Consider the following 27,307-nt stretch of genomic DNA (forward strand, 5'->3'; position numbering starts at 1 on the left):
TGTTCTTCCTGTGGACCTTCAGGAACAATTTGTCCAAAACTCTTCTTACATTGAAGAAGCGAGAACCAATACAGTTTTGCATTTTCAAACAGTTCAAAATAATTGTTCCAGCACAATTTCTTTTACTATACTAAGTTTGAGCAGGTGCTTTCTATTTGTGTACAACAGCAGTAACTCACCCATATGTGAGTTACTGCTGTTGTACCAAGGTCTGGCATGTATGAGCTACAGAGTGTTAACCCAGATCCACACCGACTGTCATCGCAGTGAAAACAAGCTGGGGCCTTGGTCCCGATGTCACAGCTCGTGGCAGAGGGGAAGTGGGCTGGAGACAATTCGATGGGCATCCTGAGCGCTCACACATCATCCTCACAGGTCTGCACACACTGGCTCTCACCAAAGTTGTTACTAATTCAACAAGCTGGCACGGAGGCAATTTGGCTTTAAACTTGGTACCAGTGCTGGACTCTGATCCTCCCAAAATATAAACCATTTTTTCCACATCCTATCAAACATTAACCAAACGTCAATATGTGCTATTGACAAAGAAAGGGGGAGGGGGGTTCTTACTCATAAATGTTTTATTGAGAATGAGAGACAAGGAAAGGGCAGGAATGTTATGCCAGTTTCTGGTCAACAACCAGCTTTTTTTTCTGATCAAACCCCAGTCTGATGTGTTTATCAGGGCAGCAGCCATCACATGGCTTGTTCGTTTTGTTTTGGATTAAGAGCAGAGGGCTTCAGACCAATCAAACAAACAGAGCTCATTATGTGCCAATGTGGCTCCAAAACACTGGTCCATTTTCCAGCAGGGAACCAGGGGACAGATGATGAGGACCACTAGGGCTCCAGCAGGCATCCTGGCCATGTGAGCAATGTGAGAATGGGTGGAGGGGGCAGGCAAAAGCAGAGCGACAGATAGCAGCTTGGGTTTAGAGCTAGCATATGGATACTGGGTGTTGCTGTAGAGAGTCCAGCAGATCTTCGGCCCATCTGTGGCCTCATAATATGGCAGACATGACATAGCTCTACACAGGCGTCATCAACAATGTTTACAGATGACACATGTACATTCACAGCGACCTTCTGACATGCTTACTCAACCATTCACACCTAAACAACAATGCTCACCTACATTTGAACATGCTCCGGTTGACAAGCCTCGCAGCTCCTCTGGGAGAGCGCTCAGAGATGGGATTGACAGCTTGCAGATTACACCAATCAGACCTCTACTCTAAAGAGCTTTATTTAAGTCTGAAATGATCAAGGCTAGTAAAAGGGAGCCCATTCAAAGCTCTGCAAGTAAACTGTACCAAGCTTAAAAGTTTAGTCCATCCAGTTTCACTACAATTTTATCCCTTTAAAAACAAGAGCTGAGCATATTGTCTTGATCTGCTGCGGATATTACCGGCAGTCTTTGTCCTCAGTCACAGGTGCCAGAGAAGAAGCAAATGCGTGCTTATACAAATACGTAATTTGTTCAAGAAGGGGCAGTCATTTTCTGTAATTGAGGGAGGGAGAAGCCTAATGCAACACAGACCCTTTGAAATCTACCTAATTCAAAAAGAATCAACCAGCCCACTGAGCTATACATATTGTTGTTTTGGTTTCTGGGATCAGTAATGGTCTTCGGAAGATTTGGTTGACTGCAAAGCAAATAGAGCAACGCAGGAATACCTTGACAAAACTGGAAGAAAGTTGCAGACACAAGAGGGCCCATCATGGCTGCTTTGGTTGTACTAATGCACATTTTATGAGTAAATATTAAAGAAAAGAAAAAATACCCCACCTGCTCTGATAGCCAGAGGCATTTTGCAACCAGGAAAATAAAAGTGGAATGTGGGAAGGCCTGGGGTTTGTGTGCCCTGGGGCAGGAAGGGGTCCGCTGGGCCCATATTTCCTCCAAATCCAGAATCGCTTGGGGGTTCCACTGGCCTAGCACTAGCACTGAGGCCACTGACCTGATCCTAAACCTCCCCTCCTGTACCCCTACTCCCTTTGCCAACAGTCTCCACCTCCACCTCAAACGCCCCCTTCTTGCAGAAAATCTCAACCTGACACTTTTCATACTAATCACACTTTACTCACCCATTGGTGAAATGGGATTTTATAAGATTCATTCCAATGAACACTTGACTTTAATCTGGCCTAATCTGGAAGTTAGTTTCGCTCTCTTAAACACTAGTTCATGAGATAAGAGTGGCTTTGCTCTGACACTGTTTACTTAGCAAGTGTGGACAAATGTGCTATTCAAACACCAGCTGATTGACCGGAAAGTTTCAAAGGATTGCGCAACATGAGCCGACAAATCTGTCTACAATTTGAGGACACAAAATTGTTCTCTAGTCAAAAGTTTAGCAGAAAGGTACTTCACTACCTTAAACTAGATTGATTGGGTGATGATAGACTATAACAAAAATGCATACACATTGTTACAAGGTTTTTAAAGGAGGTGTTAGGGTGACATGAATACAGTGTAAAAGCCACCAACTTCTCAACAAGGCTCAGAAAGTAAACACCGTTCCATTTCTGACATTTGCAACCCAACCCCCCTTTCCCACAGTCCCTTTCCCTGTGTCATTAAGAGTATTTCTTGGCTGCTCTATAAATATTGTGGCAGGGAGGGTGAAGGCCAGCAGGAGCTGGCTGGTCTTCCGTCAGCCCCGCTAATGAACAGGCGCTCTGGCACCTTTAGCATCAGGCTCTGCTGCAGAATGCTTTCAGGTGAGAGCTATTCCTCTATCTGAGTGACTCTTTCTTTCTTTGCCATTACTCGGACACAAATAAAACTTGGGCATTGGGGTGCTTTCAGTGGCATTCATGACCACTAGGGTGACAAACTGAAGGGGTTGTATGTAAGCTATGATAATTGCAACAGTAACAAATGCAGCTCAAGCTATAAGCTGTATGGGATGTCATCACAGTATATTTAGTATGCACGTAGTTAATGTAATAATACATATCAATAGTGCCCAATCTGGTCAGTAAAAGCTAAAAAACATGCTAAAAGCACAACTAAATGTTTGTACTACGGTGCACCATCAAATCATTGACGAAGATCCAGTCTCTGCATTTCTTTCTATTAAGATATCAGGAATTACTTATTCAAAAGGCAACGGGAATACTGGTTTTGTCCTGAGGACATTTAGTCCCTTCTGAAAACTAATGAGCATTTTGGACAAGTCGTGAAGCATCTTCAAGGTTGAAAGAAAAAATCAGTTGCCTTTGACGTTTCTAGATAATCTGTTTTACTGTATTTTATTCATATTATATTGTAGGCTAGCACACATTCATCAGCTTGAGTTTGGAACAACATCATTTTGTCAGATTACTGAGATACATGTAAACATGTGCCTGAACTATTGCCTCAATGTGGGTTTTCAATATAATTGTGGTTTTGGGGCATTCTGACGTTCAGTATAATTTAATAGGCACTGTAATTTGTCAGTAGAGGACCCAGAGCTCAGTGGAAGTATGCTGACGGAGGCCAAAGTTCAGGTCCTGGACCTTCCTGGTTGGAGTCTTGTACACACTGACCTACTTACAGGCTACATGGAAGTGAACAGGCACGTCCACAAGCCTAGGTGTGTCTGAGCCCCTTACGCAAGGCCTGGCCAGGGGGTAAGAGGAGAAGAGGTTGGGCAACCTATGCACACACTACATGCTTACCTTTGTTTGCAGGAAGCAGAGTTTGGGGCGTGGAGGGGAGAGATAAAAAGGTGAACAGCAGCTGAGCTCTGCTAAGGAAGGAAAGTAAGCTGATTGCAGCGCCCACGTTCTGCTGGGGAATGCTGTATTTGGTATTGTGCTGGAGGAGAGCTGAACGCTGCCCTTGATGTTGGGTGTCTGGTTTTGTTCTGTGAGAGTTCACTATGAATTAGTTAAACGGTAGACTGAATATAAGGAAGCTATGAAACATGCCTCAGAGGGAAAGAATGTGTACACTCTCAGGCTTCACAAAGACTTCCGATATTGTGAAAACACTACACAGTATCACACAATTCCACCTACGCATATTTATCAATCAGAAAGCATCATGTTGAAGGCATCACACACATATACGAACAGGCAATTAATCTTCACAAACGCATCATACGAAACCAACAAACCTTCAGTCTGTTTTGCGTTTCTTTCACACTTGCACATACACCTTGAAGCGGTTCAGCCTCCATATTCATGAGGCTTCTCCCTCAGCATACCTAAAGCCCAGGATTTTAAGGGTTTCAACTCAAATCTCAAATGTGATTTCAGGTTATGGATTCATAACCCAGCCATGTAGGCTTTTCATCAGCTTTAAGCTATCTATTTTAGTTTCAATTAGCTTTAACCTAACTTATCGATGTTGTTACGCAACATGGTATTTACTACGATAACGTGCATGAAAGGAGGAAGTAAAATTCCCACACAAGCAATTACATGCACAGTCACACAGTGGGGGTACGGCTGCTTTGCACGGTAGCTTAATGAATAAATAAGTAATAAGGGCTTGGTTATTGGAGCTCATTAAAATGAGAGATGCTTCCATGACAATAAGACCGAAGAGGGTCAGGGGAGGCAGCCGTGTAGCTCGGGCCAGTGTGGGTGGCTCTCCCCCACGTCCCCCCATAACCTGACCACATGGCCTCAGCGCTAACCTCCAAATCAACTCTGTCAGTGATGCGGCCCCCATCTTACCCTCTGCATCCCCACCTTTCCTGACACACTTTTCTCTGGCAGCATCTTCATGCATACACAAACTTCCAAGCACAGGCTCAGAATGACACACACACTCACCTCTCTCATGGTTAATTACCACTTAGCTCAATCACGTGGTGATCCGTCCATAAGAGCCCCCCACCTTCCTCCCCCGCAACACAAACAGCAGTACACATGCCAATTATTGATGAATCTTTAATATGGCGTTTTACAAAAGTCTCTATCTCATTTCCTACCACTGAGCTGGTGATTACTCTTCCAATAGGACAAGTATTATAAACAGGAAACGGTTCTAGCATATAAAATATTACATGCATATGATTGCATAAATTAGCTTAATGTAATATCATTGCAGGGTTGAAACAAAGTGGCCTGAGCCATTTGGGGAAGACGGTTAACTTTTTTTCCTTCCTTCCTTGCATCTCTTGCTAGCACTGTATAAAACCCCCGCACGAAAATCTCACGCCGCGATAACATGTCAATAATGAGCTGAGGCCATCTATTGATCAGCTTAATTTTGCATCTATTAGCTAGGGAACGGCTTGCTCCGGGGGCGAGGGAAGCCAGGCGCTAACACGCACCGACAGGCTGGATGGAGATCATTACAACTGATGTTCACACACACGCTGTGATTGACATGGAGATAAGGCAGGGGAGAGCCCAGGCTCGCACGCCTCCCCGCACACTAAGCTAATGATACACCAAACGTGTGCTTGGTGTGTGTACGGCAGCGTGTGTGTGTATGTGCGGGAGCATGATAGAGAGCGTCTATCTAGAAAGAGAGTTGGAGCAGGAAAAAGAGAAGAAAAGCAGGCCACACGCCTTTGCTAATTGGCACAGTCAGACAGAGAAGCTCATAAAAGACGAAAAAGCATTTAGTGGAGCACCTCAGCTTTCTGGATCGTCTTATCAAGTCGGTGTCATTTAAGCACAGTTGAATACACCACAAAAAACCCTGGCTTTGACCTGGAATGCATGGCTTCATCTGATAGTGCCTTAATTAAGAGAGTTTGCATAAGGCTTTCATTATGAAAATCAGTTGTTTTCCTGTGAACGAATGATTGCAAGCTTTCTCTGCACCGAGTCAACACAGCAACCAAAGCAGCTGAAAAACACCACGAAGTCGTCTATTTTCTTCGCTGAAATGTTTCTGTTTTTCTCTAAGTGACGTAGAGCGTAAGGATGGATCCATTCAGAGAGAGGGCTGAAAACAGTATGGTGCGATTCCCTGGCTTCCCCTGCTTACCTATCCACTACCACTGCAGCAAAGGGCCTGGTTTGGCATTGATGCAACCATCTGCAATATAGGATGCTCCATGTTATCCACACAGGGAGGGGCTGGGTGCTGGAATTGCCCCTTTTACCACACCTTCAAAAAGAAAATGATTGAATCTTTGTGTACACCATCTGTATATCTGAGTTTTTACAGGGAGGAGGTCTTGTTCTGTGCCAAATAGGTTCTATGGAGGTGAGGTCAGAGGCACAAAAAAAAACCCTTGGCTACAAACTGTGTGTTTTTGTCAGCTGAGGGATGCAGCGGAGGGATCGAGGGAGCAGCGGGAGGAGGGAGGGAGGGAGGGAGGTGAGAGAGAGGGGGGAGAGGAGGAGAGAGGAAAAAAAGCCCTCAGCCAAGCCATCAAGTTGAACATTGAACTTCACAGTAGTAGCTGCCTTTCTATGCCTCTCCTTTTGATGTTACCTCCAAAGCAAAGGATCAAAGGCTTGGAGTGTGGCGTGGGGAAGTCCCAAGCTCTTAGCCTGCCAGCCCGTGATATATGCAAAAGTATACGCCAAAAGTGAGAGAGTGGGGCAGAGAGAGAGACAGAGAGTGTGCAGAAAAAAAAAGAGGAAGCTTGCATGGAATGTAGCTCAATATTATGTTTTGTGACTAATGAATGACAAGGGCATGACGCAATCTGCCAGTTACTTACAGTATGACGTAGAGCGGGATAAAGTGCACACACACGAGTTTCAGAGAACAGGGTGTGATAGTCACAGAGGGCCAGGCATAAAGGAAAGGGATGGGATAGGGTGGAGAGACAGTGTTTGTTGCCCTCCCAACTTCCCCCTCATCCCCCCCTTCCTCCCCCACCCTCAACAAGCAACGCGGGACAGCCTCTCCCCTACTTCCACTTCCACCTCGCACCAACCCCCCAGCGCCTCGCCAACATCAAGGGGGCGAGAGGCTGTGTCCTCCCGACATAAATCTACAGTGTGCCGTTAAAAGGAGGACTACAGTAAACACAGTACACATGAAATCCTGGTTGTCTCTCGCTGGAGCGCCAACTCTTATACACAACAGACACACACACTGTGGGCTCAGCTGGGCCAAAGAGGGGAGCAGAGGTGTGCTAAACTTGACAAATCAACGAGACAAACACAATTCACACACACAAACACAGACACAAACACACACACACACCCTTTCCCCAAGGCTGTAGGATTAAGAGGTCCAGCTGGCTGACAGCAAGCCCTTCCTTCCCACGTATCCCGTCGATCTTACCCCCCCCCCCCCCCTCACACATATAACCAACCTCTCAACAGCCCCTCCTATACCGCCAACCCAGGTCTGCCAGCCATCTCTCTGGCTGAGCATGCCAGTAAGACACACCTGAATTTGACATTGATAGAGCCTGAGCCCTTTTCACCACATCTGCCCCTTGCACATTATCAAAATGGTAAAAATGGAGTCCAGAGTATTTAGAGACACAGGAAGTCCTGTTAAATATGAATACCGGGTGGATACTGGATAGGGAGCAGATGCCAACATGTAGACTACGCGTCATCGGTATATTTTTCATGCGTATTGTACATCCATCCAGCTTTTTGGTCTGTGCAGCTGTTTGTATTCTCAAAGTTCAGTATTTTTTAGAAAGTCATGACCTTAGGGAAATTAATGAAAGACTAGGGAAAATAAGGTGCTGAAGATAACATATAATGAGCCCTGCTGATAGAGGAATGACAGAAATTGAGACCAAATGAGTGGAGAAAAACTGGAGTAGAAGGAAGAATACAACCTACTGAGATCTAAATCCCCCCCCCCCCCCTCCGTCTAAACTTCTCAACAGCTGCCAGGTCACTTTATGAATGTCTGGAGGAAAATATGCAGCAGGGTGTCGTTTGAGTGTTATATCATTTTGTCGACAGGGAAGCATGTGCACTTGGATGTGCAAGAAAATAAGGGTTCAGTCTTCCAATATTTGAGATGACTGAAAATGAAGGCATCTTTGTCCGAAGGGAATGAAGATAAAGATGCCAGAAGGATCTGATCATCATGGGAACCGATTGCAGATATTTCAAACTGATACTAATAATATCTCAGTGTTCAACACGTCTTTAACAACTCATTCTCATAAAACCCAAGTGTTCCGTTTATTTAAGGAACTGTGACTTGTAAAGTGTCAAACATTACCACAGCAATATGATAAGTTCTGAAACCCAATACATTTATCCATATCCCAAAAAGAGCCCAATGCACTCTCATAATAACTGAAAAGTCTACAAAGAGAAAGTTGATATATGTAACATATGAATTCTTTAACTTTCTCAGAAATGAGTGACAGGCCTAACATGGAGAAAGGACGGGATGATTTAGGCTAGGGGAAGTTTGGCTGAAGACAAAACAAGAGCACCAGTAGCAGCAGGATAACATTTTGCTGATCCCAACTATAGGATGCTAAAACCGTGCTTAGGGCTGCCTTGCCCCAATGGATACCTAATGAGAGCATAGAAAAATCTATCTGGCAATTCACCATGATACCATCGACAGAGGCAGATCGCTACCACAGATTGGCTTGGGTGGGGTGTGCAAGGCGAAAGCAAAAAAAGAAAAAACAGACAAGGCTGTGGTGTAAGGAAAGAATAAGAATTAGGGAGTGAGAAATGGAGAGAGAAGAAAGCAAGAGATAGACTGGAGGGGAAAAAATTCACAATGATGACACGTAAGTGCAAAGAGCGATTAAGGATTTACTTTCAAAAGGACTCCCATTGATCTTTTTTGATAGACCTGCAATAAATCAAACCGGATTGACTCGCATGAGAACCAAGCCTAATCCTTTAGTCAGATCCAGGAGAACTCCAACCAAACCAGCTGTTAATTTAGGCTTTACAAGATAAAGCGGGAGAAATCCAACCTGATGTACCCTAGGGCAGAGGCTTACATCATCTCTGTAAAGCAATCAACTTATTGCCAGTTTGGAGAGGTAATCAGAGCACATACTGAGAGGGGAGAGGGAGGGTGGGGGGAGAAGGGGAGAAAGTGCTGGGTTAAGGGAGTAGGTGGAAAAAGAGAAAAAGAAGATGAGAGATGGCTGAAGAGGTTAGAAAAAACAGAAGCATACAAATGTTAGAAAATCAAAAGTGGGTGCACTTGAGAATGTTGTTATTTAAAAAATAAGAAAATGAAATGCTTTTTCTGCATGCTGGGCAGATACACAGATCCTCTTCCTGAAACAATGAATTGAAACTTTGAAAGAAAAAACATGTTTACACAGAGCACATCTCCAATTATCTCCAGAGGGCGAAGATAAAACAGAGAGGAGCTGGCTAGCTGCAAACAGTAGCGCTCTGGGCTGACAGCAGGGAGTGGAGGCAGGCTTGAGCTCCCCTCCTCCTCCATACCACCCTGTAATTTCCCTGGAGGCCAGCCCAGACCTTGTCCCCATCCCCAGTGGCCGGTGCCACCTCAGCCGGGCCCTGCCAGCCGCGCTGTGGCTGCACCAAAGCACAACCATAGTAATTTAAATGGTTATTTTTGTTTTGGGGAACAAGAGGAATTTTTTTTCCAAGCTCTGGGCGGAAGTATTGCAAGACACCATCCAGCCCACACTGAGAAAACCATACTGATGTCTTTTTCAGTCGAGCATTCGGTGTTTGCGTGTGAACTGGATGTCAGCGACAGCGTACTACGGGGGTTTTGGTTCCTCTTCTTCACTGGGTGTGAGACACCGCAAGAGAGGATGCAAATCCTAAAACCCCAACAAACAAACACCCCCCCCATTATGTACACATTGACAGACAGACTCATTAGCGCACCATCTCCCTCGTCTTTAATGTCCTGTTTACAACGCAAAACAACCAGATCAGGACTGAAATCCAATCACAGAGCTTTGCAGGGCCCTTCACGTCGGCCTCGCAGGAGCACTGAGGAGAAGCAGGCCTTATAATCTCTGGACACTGTCCAAGGGAAACCAAACCTCAGGAGTCAAAACAAAACCACACATAAAATCAGAGTTAAAACAGCAACCTCTATTCAGCCCATTGTGACCCCACTAGAACACACACAGAAACAGACACACACACACACTCTTTGGGCACAGTGTCTTTACCCTCTGCTGGTTACACTGTGTGCACACAGGGATCACCCCGACTTCAGCTGGGCGCTACTCCTATTGCCAAATTGACTGAAGGTTGGTGACTTGGGTTTTGACACGGGCTCGTTGGTGAGTGACGTGAACACACACACACACACACACACACACACACACACACACACACACACACACACACACACACACACACACACACACACACACACACACACACACACACACACACACACACACACACACACACACACACACACACACACACACACACACACACACACACACACACACACACACACACACACACACACACACACACACTTAAAGGAGACTGCCACTTAAGCTCAACACACATCAGCCTGGGCTATCTTTAGCAGCTGGGCTAAACTGTGAAAACCGCACAACAACTCTCCCCCCCTCCCAGTCAGACTCTCCTGACTTCAAATAAGACGGCCTGGCTCTTTGGCAGTAGCTGCCCACTGGCACCTCCCTCCACGGCCACAAGGTCACACGTTTAATTACACAGAAAGTGGTAATCTCACCAGACAGATGGCAAGCAGGCTGCCTCTCAATTACTTTATGCCCAATTGAATCATTACTTATGTTATTTGCTAAATCATGGCACACGGCAAAGCACCACAAACACTGGATTTGTGCGACAAGTGGGGGGGAAGAGTGTTACAGGGTCGTGGCAGTGTTAGGACACAGAAGCAGATGTGTCTCTTGCCAAGCAACTGTGACAGCGATCAAAAAGGCGTGAAGAATACAAACGCATGACTGTGTTAGCTTTTGGAAAAAAAACTGGGAGTTTAATACCGCAGTGATCATTGCCAGAAAAAAACAGACCCTTATTTTTTCTCAATACCATAACTGGTACAGAACATCGGCCTGTGTGGAAACAGTCGGCTCCCAGCAGCCCAGTTGAGGAAACCGCATGACAAGGCCAATTTAAAACGCGAAGAAAGTGTCTGTTTTTTAAAAGTGAGCCAAGAAAAAAAGGGTTGGGTTTTTCTAGTTTTTTTGTTTCTTCAGGACAGTCATTCAGGAGCATCCCAATGGGCACAAAACCCCAGAAAGGCCAGTGTGAGCGGTCTCATCTCATCTCAGCATCCACTCCGTTGATGCCTCACTCATAATTTCTCAGCTTCTTTTGCCAATGGCTTCTGTGAACAATTAGAGGTTGACTTTCCCAGGGTCTCAGACCACAGCATCTCAATCTCTGGCCAGGGAGCTCTAACAGTTGAGCTGTCCAGCCAAGAGACAAGACTATCCTTAAGTTCAGACCTGAATGTTGCTATTTATGCACCAACTGTTAGTGAGGCCTCTCTGAGCTTGTTTATGATTTAACATGCAGATAAATGCTTTTAAATTAGATCATTTCTGATGTTGGCGGTTAATTCTCCAGGTGATTGGCTGCTTGTTGGGGCACATTACTTCCCATGAACCAACAGACCATGTATTTGTGTAGTCAAATGTATGCTGTGTAGAGAAAAACTTGTCTACGTTATGTACAGATGAGGCAATTGTTACTTCTCAATTTACCAAAGCATTAGAGGAACAAATTCAGCTGGTTGGTGAGTGGCTCAAATAAATTTACACCCAAGCTATGTCCTATGAAACTACACACAGAGGCAGTGAAAAACATTTGTCCTACTGCTGACTGTAATAAGACTGGCTTCTCGCCACTAACTGGGAACAGTTGTGTTGAGAGGCACGTCTACTGATGTAAAATGATCTGTGGGAGCATATAGAAAACTTCCATGCATGTTTTTTCTTTTTCTGAGTTAGTGTGAGGAATTGCACTGGCCTATAGACAGCAGCCAGCAGTTGTTCTCCCATGAGGGTGGGTAAGCATCTGGGAAGAAGCAAGCAAGCGGATCAGGAGAAGATGATGACTAGATCTGCATATTTACTGCACAGGATTTTCAGATTGCAGGACTCACAAGTGATCCCAAAGGCGAGTGTACAAAATGAGAAGAAAGAGTCCATGGAACTTCCCCTCGAAGGCTCAGAGGGCTTACAGTAATGGCTCCCAGGCACATCTACAACCCCTCTATCCTGAGAGGACGGGGGAGGTTTCCTGTTCCACTTTCCAGTTGTGACATTGCTCTGCATGGGAGAAAAGCTGCATGGCTTTTTAATACCACAATGTTCACAGGGATGTCAGAGATATTGAAACTTACCAAAGAGAAGTTAAAGGGGCATTTTTACATAATGATTTTTACCAGTTCGTATGCATCTCTAATGCTGTATAGGGTTATCAAAAGGAACTTCTGTATGTAAATCAAACTGTAACCAGGCAGGGCTGAATGTTATAATCACACACTCAGAGGAAAAATGCAGAATCAAACCATAAAAGAATTCAATCTTTAGAAAGTATGTTATGGCATTTCTTAGTCACAATTAGGCAGCAGATGTTACATAGTCGAGTATTTCCAACAATGAAGGCGATCACATGCCTCTTGTTGTTGTTCACTAGCACATGACAGGTCTCACGTCGCCAATGATGTAATCATAGCATGTGTGCAGGTCTGTTAACTATCGCTGTAAATTCAAGACAATGTGGATAATGTCAAATACACACTTTTTCAATTATATTTTCTGTGGGTGCAGTGCATACTAAGACAGCAGATCAGCAGGATATGACATGTTTGCTCAACATTTTAAATATTTGAACACTTGTTGCATAAGAACAGAATATTTTTAGCTGTAACAATCAGGTTTAGGATTAAAACACTTGTTTTCACATCTCACCCTTTAGAAGTGCAAAGGCAAGAATAAAGAATGTACGGTATACAGAGTAGCTGTAGAAGGTGCATGCACAGGCGCATACAGCATGTTTCAGCCTTAAGCTCAGGACTGCAGGGAGGCCTGCCCATTTGATCCCCAACTGGGAGGGAATTCAAGCTGATGCTGTCTCCCAATGGCCCACACTTGACTGTGAGCCTTGCTGTGTTCCCCCAGCTGCTGTACGGCAGGCATAGCGGACAGCACTGGCACCTGTCTTTGACAAGCCTCGGCATTCACACTGACTCTGGTTTCCTGAAACCGGCTGCCTGGCAGTCAGGTGACAAATGCTAACACACACTGTCTCCGACAAAGACCGCGTATGCTCACCAGCAAACCAAATCTGAACCAAGAGGCACTTAAGTGTGATCTCAACCACTTAAAAAGCATCAGCATCCTAGTGAGAAAGTCTTAGCCTCTCATGTTTCTCTGTCTGATATCAAACCCTGCCCTGATTCAGGCTGTGGCTTTGAGCTGTAAACCAAAGCTTCCCTCAACGCCTCTCACCCGCCCGGCTATGCTCTAACCACTGTTTTTGCATACCGCTCAGCTTGTGTAACTGTTGAGTGGTTTCGCTCTAGCGAGACAATGGCTGTGTAGCAGACTAAGCATAGCGAAGCCATCTAATGTCCATGTGTTGCAAGAGTTGACAAACACAAATCTGTCCACGCTATTCAAAGGAAACTGGACAAAAACACCATAAAGAAAATAATGATTTCAAAAACGATCATAAGTGAAACTGCAAATGCTCGAACTAAAAGGACATATGTCTCAGGTGCGTAGGTCAGCCTGCTGAGGGTTTTGCATACTCAAAGTAAACATCGGCATCCACGCTCTAATTATAACTCAATTGGAAAACTCCAGAGTTCAGAGTGATTACAAAAGTCAATCTGGGTCAGGGTGAAGTGTAACAGAATCAACATTAACACAAAACCTATGTCAACAGTTTACATTTTTCTTTATAAAGCTTGATCTTCTATGCATTAACTTTCAATTACTTCAAATTGCATAGTAATTAAACTGTTTGTCAGGACACTACTTGATAGCTTGACACTAGAACCAGGAATTAGGTTACGGGTCTTCTCTTTTGGGGGCGTTTAATTACTATGGCCTGTCACGGTGTTGCCACAACTGCTGCATATATAGAGAGCAGTCATTTAACCTGCAGGATGTGATTGAGTTTGCGGTATGGTAAGGCATTCTGCTACTCACTCTGCCGCCCAGCGGACCACAGCCCTGTTTCCCTAACTCATTTGCAAAGCAATCCCTCTTCCCTCTCACTCAGCGCACTCAGTGCATCTTTTTGTCATTTCCATGTCCAGGGTCCATTTGTTTTGTCCACTGAGACGGCAAAGGGGGTGGAGTGGAGAGGAGTTGGAAACCAGGTCTCAAGGAGACTGCTCTGCAACCTAAGAGCATCTTCACATGCAGCCCCCCTGACAAAAAAATACACACCCACATCCACCCAGCAAACACTCACCTCTCCCCCGCCTGACTAATGTGCCCTGACACTCGTACATCACCCGCAAATTGGCCAAATGAATTAACCACGGCCCCTGCTCAGCTTTACGGGCTTTAAATGGATTTTCTTCTCCCCAGGTCTGCCCAATAATTGCATTTATCCATCTTGTTGAAGCCAGGTTTACACACTCGCGAAGATCATGCCAATCCCCGGATACATTTTCCGCTCTGGTGGCAAGAGTGTGAGAGATTTGTCATTGGATCATAACAGGTAATTCAAACAACAATTAGCCTGACGACTCCCGCCGTATGTCAATGTCGATCTCCTTGTTGGATAGGACCTTGGTTGGAGCAATGAGGTGCCTCCTATCTCTTCATCTGTCTGTACATCTCTTACGTTGCCCTTCCCTGACGTTTCAGTGTGATAAATTGAGCCCTGTAAATGCTTTTTATCTATCACCGAGGCCACCAGTTAAAAGCGGCAAACACCCACAGTAGGGAACAAAGTAGTGGCCATGAGTCTTCACTGTTCACAAACACACATTCAGACGGAGAGCAGAGGCAGGGTGAAGGCAAGAGCTGTGAACACTAGCATCAGTGGGGGTCATCTCCACACTTGTGAATGTTTGAACAGAAGTGCATTAGACACTGGGGGGGCCCAAAGGACAATTCAGCTATGTAAACATGGAGGAACTTCCTTCCCTCAGCTCCTCCAGGCCTGCACTGAGACAAGCCACTGTTTAAACAGCACACACAGCATTCCTGTGCCTGGGCCCCGGCCAGCTGCTGCATCCTCACTGCAGGCCTGCCCGGCTGCCTGAGCAGAGACAGATACAGGCCTTACAACAGCAAGGGTCATCCACAAAACACAAAGGGCTTTCATAGACATGCAAAACTGGACTCATGTATTTGAAATGCTCCAGAGCCCTACGCTGGCTTTTTAAACACTAACGGCCAGAGTTCACGGACCTCCCACAGAAGAGAGATTAGCCTTCGAAAGAAGTAAAATCATCACGTCGCTAAAGAACCTATCCTGAAACTTAAACGCCTGACGCCACCTGTAATGACGAGGCTGGACATTTATCTTTATTGATATTTCAAATATGCAAAGTGTGACGGCCATAAAGATACAGAAGGCAGTAAAGAGCAGATAAACAGCCTCCTGGTTCTAAAGGGCACTGTGACGTGCAACACATGACACAAAGGCCATTCCCGCTCTGTCATGCCAGTCTCTTATCTCAACTTTCGATATGACTGTACAGGTTATGGAATCAGAGCTAAAATCTGAAATTCATCTTTTGCTATCATGACAGGAAATCAGGAAAGTAAAACAAATAAATAATCCACCTCAACATTTTGACTTTTAAAGAAAGATAATATTATGTAAGGACTCAACACAATATTTTTAAAACACTGTTTATATACAAACCAAGACATCCAAAAAGTTACAGGCCAGTATATCTTTATTTATTTATCCAACAAAGACAAACTTTGGAATTGTGTGGTGTTAATTGTGGACCTTAACAGGGATTGTTCCACTTCAATAACTTCCAAACCAAATAATAACTGTAAACTCTCACTTGCAATGAATTGCCACATGGAAACCTGCTGGAAAAAGACTTGTGTCCCATTGTGGGTGACGGCCCATCATCAGAGAAACCAGAATGCAGAATAATCATCCTTAAACGATTCCTGTGCCAGAGTATGTAAAGTCGTAGTACCGGAAAACATGTGCAGCACTTATCTGGATGTAATACTTAACACAGAGCTTTAAAATAAATCATCTGTCATTCAGGGTTCAACTATAGGAAACACAATCATTACATCATACTTTAGTCAATGCCTTAGCAGGTCATTATTTCAATCAAATATTAATTTCACGGTGTCTAAACTGCATTGTTTTTTCACCACAGAAGTGCCACGTTCCCTCTTGCCTATCTGTTTGTCTGCCAGTTCATTTAGCTCCTCTGTCCGTCCGTCAGTCAGTTCTCCATCTGGCTGATCGGTGAAGGCCACTCATCTCACCTCGGGACATTGTCCAAACAAGACAGTCTATTCCCTCTGACCCCTGGAGGGAAGAAGCCAATTGACAATTCACTCAGAGCCGTGAGTCAATTTGTTCACTTTTGGAATTGACCCCGAACCACGGCTGACACACCGGCCTCTCACTAGAGTGGAATGAATATTAGCAACCAGGAGGATTTTAAGCATTTAAAACATACTAAAACTATTTCCATACAAACAATTTTAGTTTTGGTGCTTGGCATCTTAGTACAGTTCAAATTACGAAGATACATTTTAGGGATAAGAGAACAACATATATTTAAAAGTGCATCTTATATGTCATGATTAAAAATGAAAGCACTGTTTAAAGACCATATTCAAATACATTGTTATGTGTTTAGAGTTACACTGACAATCATACCATTTCCACACGTTACCTGCACAAGGGTTGGTAATTCAATGCTCACGCGCGAGGCCTAGGCCATGTGTGGATGTAACAAGCGGCTCACATGAAATGTTATCTAGTGCTGTACACAAGTTGACAGCTGTCTCTTTACAAGAGGCATATTATTATTTTGTAAATAGGTTTCTAACAGCTGGTTAAAGAGCTAACATGGGAATTTACTCCTAATCTGTTTTCCACTGGAATTGGTTCATCAACTAGATGAAAAAAAATCCAGCGCTGTTCCACACGGCACGCCAGTCTAAAGGTGTTACATTTTATTAGCATTGTGCATTATAAAAGTAATCTCGCCAACATTTCTTTCCCCCTCACAAATCCTACCATAATCCGCAGATTAGCAGATTAATTTATTTCTGCTTGCACTCTGAAACCTCCCTCACCTTTGGTGGTCAGTTATGAATCCACCACCTTTTACGACAAACAAGCAGACGATCACCTCATTAGCCGACTCACTCCGCTTCCCTAACACGCACATAATCACACACACTCCTCGGAGCTTATCCTGCTACAATTAAAAGTTTAATTAGTAGATCAAAAATACATCGACTGGAGATTTATCACCTTAAACTCCTCTATTATGTGTTTTGCCTCCTTCCCATCTGAGCTGTTTTGAACAGATTATCTGCATACACAAATTCCCTTGACAATTTTAAGAATGGAGATACAAACAGGGTACAAAAACAAGACTGCTGAAAAACCCCATTGGCATCTTATACTGAATGTGGTGAAACTAATTTTGATTCGAGTTTCACATGTTGATGTTTTACATGTTGTAGTTAGAATTTAAACTACGCAGAATATAGGAGCTCAAACTATTAAAGATCCTGTTTCTATTGTATGCTGAAAATACAATTTACAGATGAGGATGATTCCAGTTTTTTCTACAACTTGTCTCTGATTATTCATGTACAAAAGAAAGAAGGAAAAGCATAAATGAAAGGAGATCATTTAAAAGTTTTGGTTTTTTTAAACACAGCAGCATGAATGAGATTCTTCTTCTGTGGCACGTTCCAGAGCATTCTACCACATCTATAAAAGGCTGGTGTACCACAGGTGTTCTCTGCACACTGGCATGGCTAGTCATTATCTAGCCCGACATGATCATTAAGAGCTGTGATGGCAGTGTGGCACCTCATCCCTCAGTGCACACAAACACACACACACACACACCCACACACACAAAACCTCCAGTGGAGACTCAAGCACTCCCTATCAGTTGTTGTAAAAAAGGGGTGAGAGGGGAAGCTCCTTTCTCAACGAAAAAGCATGTCAGCGATGGTGCACTTTGACCCTTTCCAAACACACTCCGCAATCCAAACAGAAGGCCGGCACCACCAGAATTCCTCCAACGTCACAGCGGCTCTCTTACCAAGAGCTTTTAAGGAAACATTTTCTGATGACGATGAGTGTGGGAAGCACGGCGAGCAACGTGGAGGGAAGGGTGGTTACGGGGGGGTGACTCAGAGGCAGAAACCGCACACATGAACACATGCCTGCTTATCAAGCGTGGCTGAAAACTGAAACTTGCATGCTTCAATCTGTGTTCCTCTCTTTTTTTTCCTTCCACAGGAAGATAAATGTGAAGCCTAAGGGGCACTATTGTTTGGACATCTAACCAGGAACTGTCGCAGCTCTCATTGCCCTGGCATTAACAGCAATTATGCGCTCTATTCAGACGGCTTTTGTGCGTCCGACCCCCAGCCCCCCCGCCGTCACCCCAACACACACACACACACACACACACACACACACACACACACACACACACACACACACACACACACACACACACACACACACACACACACACACACACACACACACACACACACACACACACACACACACACACACACACACACACACACACACACACACACACACACACACACACACACACACACACACACACACACTTCCCGCTTTTCTCTGCCCCCTCCTCCTGCCCCGTGCTTTCCCTCCCACTCCGCTACTGCTGAACTCATTTGGCTACTGGAGCACTCTGCTCCCATTATGAATGAACTTACAGAAATATGCACATTCAAGGCAGGGAAAAGACGAAGAACAAAAAAAAAACTGCACATTCCAGAAGTATTTCTGGAGTGATACCTGAGCTCAAGCAATTCTTCATGTAACATTCTGTGGATTTCTTATCTCCAACAAAAACTGCATTATTATTAAAGTATGGACGAATGTAAAATTACATCTCATCAGAATAAAATACTTCCAAGAAAGTCCTCAACTCTCATCAGTCTTTCTAGAAAATGGCATTCCCAAAGGTTTTGTAATCATGACACTGAGAAAAACACGCATTCTACGTAATAATCTCTTGAAACTAGCTGATCCTAACCATAAGCTTCATATCTAAAAGATGCAATCAATATTCATTTTAACCTTATCTTGCAGCTGAATGCAGCGCAGTACCACTGCCAATAAAATATCATCATCTATAATCTATGTTATCATCATTTTCAATAAGCCTTTATTTGAAGCAGCTCCATGTGAGTTCACATTATTGGCTGGAAAGTGAGAATACACTCCAAATTCTACCAAGCAACACATGTACTTGTACTGGGGGACATTTAACAGGAACAAATAAATCTGAGATTCATTATCCATCATGAATTTAAAATTCAAAAAAGGGGGAAAAGTATTGACTCAAAGTTTAGTGTCTATTTGTGTTTGAGTATTCCAAAAGTCAGAAAAGTGTTCAAAAAACAAACCTTTGCATATTTCTGCACATGGTTTTAAATTAAAAAAGGAACTTGCAAAAAATTCAAGGGACTACAAAATGTGGTGTCTGCCAAGGCAAAACACAGTACATAGAAATAAAGCAGCATGGTCTGTATGTAGATATAAATTTAACTGGTGGCTAACACGCACACACAATAATTTAATTTCCATGTTTTAAGGGAGCCCCAAGCCCTGTGGGCCAGGAGCAGAGCTAGCCTATATTTAACAGATGACAAAAGTTGCATTCCAGATGTACAGTACTATCTTTGTGTTGAGCTCTATAGAAATGCATGGGAGAAAGAGGGACCAAGGGAAGGGGGGGGTTGCGACTGGAAGAGGAGGGGTGTTACACTGGGGGCTGGGGTGGGGGGGGGGGCACCAGTGCACAGCTGCTAAACTAATGCCTTTTTTTTCTTCGCTCAGGCACAGAGAAGCAGAATGTGGTGGCTCACTGACAGAAACAAGGAAGGATACAGGAGGTGAAAATGAATTTATCCTTTCTGAGCATAATTTGTTTTACCAAAAGGAAAAGAAAAAAAGTACCCAGGCTGTGCTGTATCTTAATGAGTAACAGGCATAATCTGTTACATTGAAGTCAAAATTAGGCATCAGATTAGCTGTTATTACATTAAAAACAATGAAGTCAATGATTTAATTAAAAAAAGGTTCAGCCCCAAACCAGACTTGACTGCAGCTGAACGTTAGCTACACCCAAACCCAGCTCACACTGCCACCAGGGAACCACCACTCCCTTTGCACTAGTTAAAAATCTGATTAGAAACACACTCACAAACTGATTTTTTTTGCCTCTGTGTTTTTTTTCTAGCAGAGTGACAGATCGACGAACGCGTAAGCTCTCACACGGCTCAGCCTGCCAACATCATCAGCATTAGACAATTAAGCCCCGCTAGCTGAGAGAAAAAAAATATATATCTTCTCAGTAAATATTTACTGCACAAGTCTTTTCCATTCATTCACCAGGCACTAACAAAACCTTACTGTACTCCCTCTCTTTCTGAGTCCCCCCAACCACCACCACCTCCCTACCCCTACATCTGCGATTCATTGACTTTACAATTTACCACATGTCGAGATGGGAGAGGTCGAGCCTCCATCTGAATCACGGCACAAATATGCAAGTGATTTATTGTTTTAAAAACCCTGGGCCGATTTAGTGCAACTCCACTTTTCCTGAGCATTACTCCTATTGGCAGACCATGAACAATTACAGTTCGGACTAATTAAGCTCTGAGAATGTGCTGTGCACCGCTAATGTCTAGCAGGCCCCAATTTTAATTTAATGGTGCCAAACTTCGCTTCCCAGCACACCCAACCCCCCTTCTCTAACTTAACTCCTCAAATCCAAAGCAGATTGTGCTTTTTATGACTGTTTATTGAGTCGAAGAAAAATAAGGACCTTTTCTTTCCCCTCTCCTCGCATAGGATGAGAGAAACAGCAGACAGAGAGAGGAAGAGATGGAGCACAAAAAGGAGTAGTGGGAGGGAGAGAGAGAGAGCGGGAGCCGCTTCCGCCATACTTTGTAAACAAAAGTGATTTGCAAGACAAAAGGAGCGCAACCTTCCAACTAAATTCAGAGTGCATTTTGCGGCTAGAGGCACAAAATACAGCCGCGTTGTGCCACCAAACCCCCCGCGGACACCAATTAGGCCCTATTAACATGTAAAGCCAATTTGATAAGGTGTGGGCCCTCTCCCTTAAATCCGCATTAAACTATCTTTCCTCTTGTCACCGCCAAAAATCCATTTACAGCAGGCGAACACACATAATCCATATGATATACAATTGTTATGCTTATGCTGCTGCCACATTTAGGAAAGATACTGTCTGTCTGTGTCAATTATAACAGATAAGGCCACAGCAATGTGTGCACGTGAGCACAAAGGAGGTGGTGCTGCATTCACTCCTGCATGTTCATTACAATAATCTGACCAGAAAATCCTCCATTATTATGTCTTCCCAAAATAAGAAGAGAAAGGAAGAAGTCAGTCTGTATGGAAGCGGATTAATTTTTTTAAAGGAGGTGAATCTGCGGCAACAGGAGCGATCCTGGCACGACAACACAGTGGAAACAAAGAGGGAAAAGGGGAGAAAAGCTATTGTTTCAACCACACAAAGCCTTTGCAGCGTCTTGTAGTAGAATCGCCACGGGTTCTGGGAGCGTCTTTTTTCACTCTAAACACAGCGGTGGATGCTTGGTGTTGCGTTTTCATCCCCCCTCCACTTTCTTGTTCTTTTTTAAACTACTCGTAATTATACGTCGAAACTCAAAACCTCCGCCAAAAGTCTCCAGGCTTGGAGAATTATGGGGCCAGGGGTGGCGTCAAATATCTTAACATTCATAAGTCCGAGAGGCAGTAAATAAAGCCAGTGGATTTACGGCCCTGCAGCCCCGGTGCAGGAGAGCTGGCCGCCCAGATCCCGCTCTCCCTCCCTGAGCCTCTGCGTCTCCAGACCTGTTGAGGTGTGATGTTAGCCCACAGCACCGCAGTTAACCCGCTGCCTTTTTTCACAAGCCCTGTGTTAGCATCGGCAGGAAACAAAAGGTAGACAGGGAGAGGAAGGGAGATAGAGAGAGCAAAAACAGATAGAAAACCGGGGTGAACTGGGCAGGCCACTTGTCCAATTCAACCTGCACCCAGTGATCCAGCAGGCCTTTGTGTGAGGTTTGGGGAGGAGGGAGACGGCAGGGTGAGGAGAGGAGGAGACTTTTAAAGCCCAGGCACCACGTCATGTCAAATTGCTAAATGATACTAAATTGTGAGCCTCCTTGGACTTAGGTGTTAGGAAAAACTAATTCTCACTGATTATGGCTCCCAGAGGTCAGACAAATTATGGTAACCGCCACATGCAGGATTTTTTTTTTCGCCCACTTTGGACATGCAAAAATATAAAATCACAGACATAGGGGGACATGTCAAAACAGATCAGGTTAAGTGCCAGCTGACAGAAAAAAAAATCTCAATTTATGAGAATATTGCTCTGAGAAATACCTACATTTTTTAAATATTACACATATAGGAATCATACATTTAAATGTAAAACCTATTTATTTAATACGACAGACAAAGGCAGAGATGTTGACATCTATATCCTGAAAATAATTTTACAGCATCCACTAAACCAAGAGGAGCAGAAGAATGAAAATGAAGGGGAAAGCAGCGAGAATCAAAGCTTTTCATGAGAAGACAGGGAAAGTCTCATTGCAATAATACCAGCAGTCATATTCAGTGCCTCACATGACATGTTAGGGAGCAAGACAGTTAATCAATGTCCAGGTGAATTATTTATGCCAGCTTTAAGTCTAATACATTTATATTACAGCGGCCGCTGACTTCAAAGCTCTAATGGCTGGACACACAGGGCGCTGCAGACAGTGGGGGCCGAGGCTCTACAGAAGGAAGATCACCGCAACCCGAAAAACCATGTTCATCATCTGCACTGTTCAGGTAGATCTGGGAATTCAGCTGTAAAAAATGTTGTCTCTTAATATGCCAATAAACACCTCCTCAAAAATCAGCAGTGGCTTGTAGATTTTGTAATATTGTAAATAAAAACAGTGGCACAAAGAAACTGTGAGGAAACTACACAACAGGTAACAAATATACACAAATAAAGGGACATGCATTTTAAAAATAAAAAAGATCCTTTTTCTGAAAATAGTATTTCAGGGGTGGAATTAAGGGAGCAAAGGTCAACACTGCCTCGCCGCAGCATCTTCCAGCCATGTTGCACAATTTACTACATTTCTTACTGCTGCATAAGCACAATGAAATGAGCGCTCTTCGGACTAGCACTAGTCACAAAGAAAACTACAAACCTCTGCCACTGACACAAGGAAGTGCCTCAGTTTAAATTGTGTGTGTTGTTGTGAATGTGTGTTTGTATCAGTACTGATGAGAATAATGAGTGACTAATTCCCCATACCAGCCAGTAGCGTTAACAAGGCTGGCTGACTAAGAGGGAAAGAATGGAACAATGTTCTCATATGTGCATATGCTGGGAATAATAAAATCTTTTAAAAACCATAAAACACACACATACGTAGAAAGGATTGTGTAAGTAGCACAAATTATTTGAAACCCTGGGCGATCATGTTGAACAATAAAAAACTGAAATTGTGTCAAACACAAAAGAAGGCATTATGTGTCAGATGTGCATTTATATTTCAAGGTGTGCACAGCGCACAAAACAAAAAAATTGAGGTAACAAATATCAGTTTCGTTAGGCAAAGCTGAGCTGGTGGGGGGGTGGAGGGGTCACATTTCCTAATGCCTGGTCTTTGCCTTAACCTTGTAAAATGAGATGACAGGTCCTAAAGCGCAGACTTGTAATTGCAACCGTTTAAAATAGGGGGGCTCAAAAACACCCATGGTTGAGAAAATTATGCCGCTTAAGGATTGCTATTGCCCAGTGGGACCTGCGAGGTGCTGAGCAAATGAGTAAGTGTGCATAATTATAGCATAGCTGATTGTGTCTAAATAACATGAATTTATTTATAAATATGGGTTAACATAGCACATGCTTCTTTTTTTTTTAAAGGCAGTTTATTCCTTATTAGAAGCATATGGTGCACATGCTGAGCACAGCATAGTGTTGCACAATAATTTCCATTTAATAAATCATTTTAAATGATAGATATAAAAAATAAATAATTATTAAACGACTTTTTTTTAAAAAGCTCTAAAATGTTAATGCATGCACCTTTCAAATAATGTCTTTACAGGTTTTGACACATGCAAATCACTTTGAAAAGCTCATGTGCATATTGATTTTATTTGTGTGCTTTTACATTGCTTTACACTGTTTGCAGCGTGTCAGAAAGCCAGTGTAAAGGTCTCAATGCTCATGCAGCTTGTGATAGAAAAAAGGGCATGTTTGATGAGGCTGTGCAAACACAAGCCAATTGCATTATTCAGTGGGTTAAAAACATGCACTTGTAGCCTAGAATACAGTACACACCTGCACAATAATACCATATAGAGAATACAATAATATTTTGACCATCTGACATGCATTTAATTAAAAAGTTGTCAGAGTGCAATTTCAGGCAGCATTGAAGTGAAAAAATAATAATAATGTCAAGTGCACAGGACCTGTCATATAACAAGAATGACCATTTTCCTTGCTTTGGGTCCTAGCGCTTAGCACAGTTAGCATGCTAGCTGCTGCCCACGACAAACACGCAGGAGCTGCAGGCGGACATGCATGCCATTGTACTGTACACTTCATGAGCTGCAAAACTTGGCTCTACGTTTTTACCGGCTGCACTTGCGGGTGACAACACTCTGTGTCCGGCTGCCTCAGTCTGCCCGGACCCCGTGTGTGTATGTGTTTGTGTGTGAGGAGTGTGTGTGCACATACGGTTGTAAATAAATGAACTTACTGTGCGTGCTGTTGGCGAAAGTGATCCATTGGGAAGGTAGGGGCTTGTGAGATCGGGGATCATTATAAATGGATAGCCCGGGTACGGTGGGCTCTTGAACAGCCCTCCATCTTGCCTTTTCGCAGCTAACATGGCGGGGGGGAAAAGAAGAAAACTTTCTTTTAATAATGTGGCCTTGAAAACTTTTTTCCCACAAAATGCATTGGAGAAATAAAGCGGAGGAGATGCCCTCCGTCAGGCACATATAATGTCATGGTGCAAAAACAGCCAAGAGAGGAAGAATAAAGCAGAAACTCACCCTCCTCTAAACTTTCTCTTGTTTTGTCTCTGAAAGTTTCAGATCTAGGCGGAGGCCGTCTTTCCGCCTTGAAATGCAATGAAACACAGGGATTGCGTTAAAGTTAACACAACGGCCGACGAGGGTGATAGTTAACTTTCTTTTTAAGTCTCTCTGTGTGACAATGTGAGAATTATAAAGGCAGCAGTTTCACAGAGCCGGGCACGAGCGAGCCCCGCTTTTAATGCTGCAACTTACCTCTGAATCCGAAGAGCTGTTTTGATTCGTTTCCGACTCGTTTACAAGAGAAGATTTGACATCGGCTAAATCCCTTTCTGCCGAAGAGTTCTCCGAAATTTTCTCTTCCTGCTCTCCTTCGTCTTTGAAGGAAATCATTTCATCGTTTGCACCCAGATCGTCCCCTCCACCGCCGTTGAGTTGCGGCATTTTTTCCCGTGCAAAAATATTTTGGGGCAAAACACGAAGTTTTAAACCCTTGATCTCGGTGATCAGGAAAGTCCGACTTTAAGTTTTGGTTCTGTATTGGCGTTTTCCAAAGCTCTGGCGGTTGGTAGAAAACTAAAAAAGAAGGGAATCTTGGCAGAAAAAGGAAGCCGGAGAAGGAGCCGAGCCGCTCGGATTGAGTGAGTTGAAGTTGGTCGGAGTGGTTTTCAGTTCAAAGGCGGCTCTGATTGACAGATAGAGAGGGATGGAAATAGAGAGAGTCTGGATTCAGGATTATTGACAGGGAGAAACACACAAGAAACTAATGAGATTCAAACAGGGAGGGACTTGAAGTGACGTTTTCATAAATAGGAGGAAAAAAAGAAGAGGGGGGGGGGGGGGTAGAGAAAGAGAGAGGGAGGTAGGAGGAAGCCGGCGGACGACTGCAGAGAAAAGCATGTGAGGAGGGAAAAGCCAGTTTGGTAGCAGGACAGTGATGGTAAAATAGGAGGAAGATAGGAGTTACTTGTAAATGTGGATTAAACGCACATATGGGCGGTCTCCCAGTGGGGGAAAAAAAATGAAAAGAGGGTACTTCCTCAGGCTATTTGCAACCAGTTTGACTCCACCATTCCCTACCAGACTGTCACAAGGGCCAAATTAAGTTAAAGTTTATTTTCTTTTTCAAGCTTTACTTCTAATTCTAGTCGTCCCTTTTTTTGCTTATACAATCGAGGCCTATCAAAGCAGAATACAAGCTTTTAATCCACGCTTGTTTTCTTATTTTATCTGCTTTGTCAGTGCCTTAGATCTATTTTTTATTATATTAGATAATGTTTCCTCAGATCTATTTTTTGGGATGCAGGGTGTTATTGCATCCTGCTTTGTTGACAGGTGTGATGTCCTCTGGGACTAACCTGAATTCCTCACTGGCAGCACAGACAGAGCTGTTTTTATTTTTCTCCTCTCCCTCAGCAACCAGGCTGGACACAAATAACTGATGCTTCATTTTTGTCTCTTATTCCTACTGAAATAAATAGGGCATTAGTAAGATCATTCCTGTAGGTGATTTTGATTAATAAAAAAATAATAAATTGAACCACATGAAATTAAAAACAGGTGTCTTATAATTATAAGGTAACAATCATTTTATCTGTCCTGTTTTTTTTTTCTTCATTTGACACAATATGAAGACATTTATTGTATCTAATGCGTTACAATGAATACAAAAATGATTTAAAGAAAATATAACAACAAAGAAAAAAGCTCAAATTAAAAACATATTATAATTTCCTCTGATAAAAAAAACGAGCTATTTAGGGACAAACGCAAGATAACGTATACAAAAAAAAACCTGCCGTTGCATAAAATAATGTATTTAAAAGCAAAAGGAGGGGGGAAAAACCTGATGCCTGCTCCATCTGAACAAGGGGGATTGTGTGTGTGTGTGTGTGTGTGTGTGTGTGTGTGTGTGTGTGTGTGTGTGTGTGTGTGTGTGTGTGTGTGTGTGTGTGTGTGTGTGTGTGTGTGTGTGTGTTGGTGATGTGCTCAGCACCGGTGATTCACTAACCTTATCTCATCTGCTCAGGAAATACAATTTCTATTATAGCTGGTATTTGAGGGAGCAATCACAAAATCAACAATGAATTTCAAATGTAACTGGCAGAAATAGAGCTGATACATACATCCAGGTGACACTTACACTGTGTTG

The 27,307-nt window shown here is 43.5% G+C and overlaps 1 protein-coding gene across 16 annotated transcripts in view; it reads right to left on the reverse strand.

The window, feature by feature from the left end:
- Nucleotides 1-25,939, reverse strand: part of tcf7l2 (transcription factor 7 like 2) — an 86,953-nt gene extending 61,014 nt beyond the window's left edge. For 4 of the 16 annotated variants that reach the window (XM_063892909.1, XM_063892923.1, XM_063892919.1 and 1 more), the window contains exons 1-3: nucleotides 25,411-25,939; nucleotides 25,174-25,240; nucleotides 24,876-25,000 (exon numbers count right to left, since the gene is read on the reverse strand). In XM_063892909.1, the coding sequence (XP_063748979.1) occupies nucleotides 24,876-25,000; nucleotides 25,174-25,240; nucleotides 25,411-25,599 (381 nt within the window). In that variant the 5' untranslated portion in view covers nucleotides 25,600-25,939. The remainder of the gene's footprint in view (nucleotides 1-24,875; nucleotides 25,001-25,173; nucleotides 25,241-25,410) is intronic. The other 12 variants (XM_063892917.1, XM_063892914.1, XM_063892908.1 and 9 more) reach the window with 5 other exon arrangements.
- Between the last annotated feature and the right edge of the window lie 1,368 nt (nucleotides 25,940-27,307).

This window comes from Eleginops maclovinus, chromosome 10 (genome assembly GCF_036324505.1).
Source record: "Eleginops maclovinus isolate JMC-PN-2008 ecotype Puerto Natales chromosome 10, JC_Emac_rtc_rv5, whole genome shotgun sequence".
Classification (NCBI taxonomy): domain Eukaryota; kingdom Metazoa; phylum Chordata; class Actinopteri; order Perciformes; family Eleginopidae; genus Eleginops; species Eleginops maclovinus.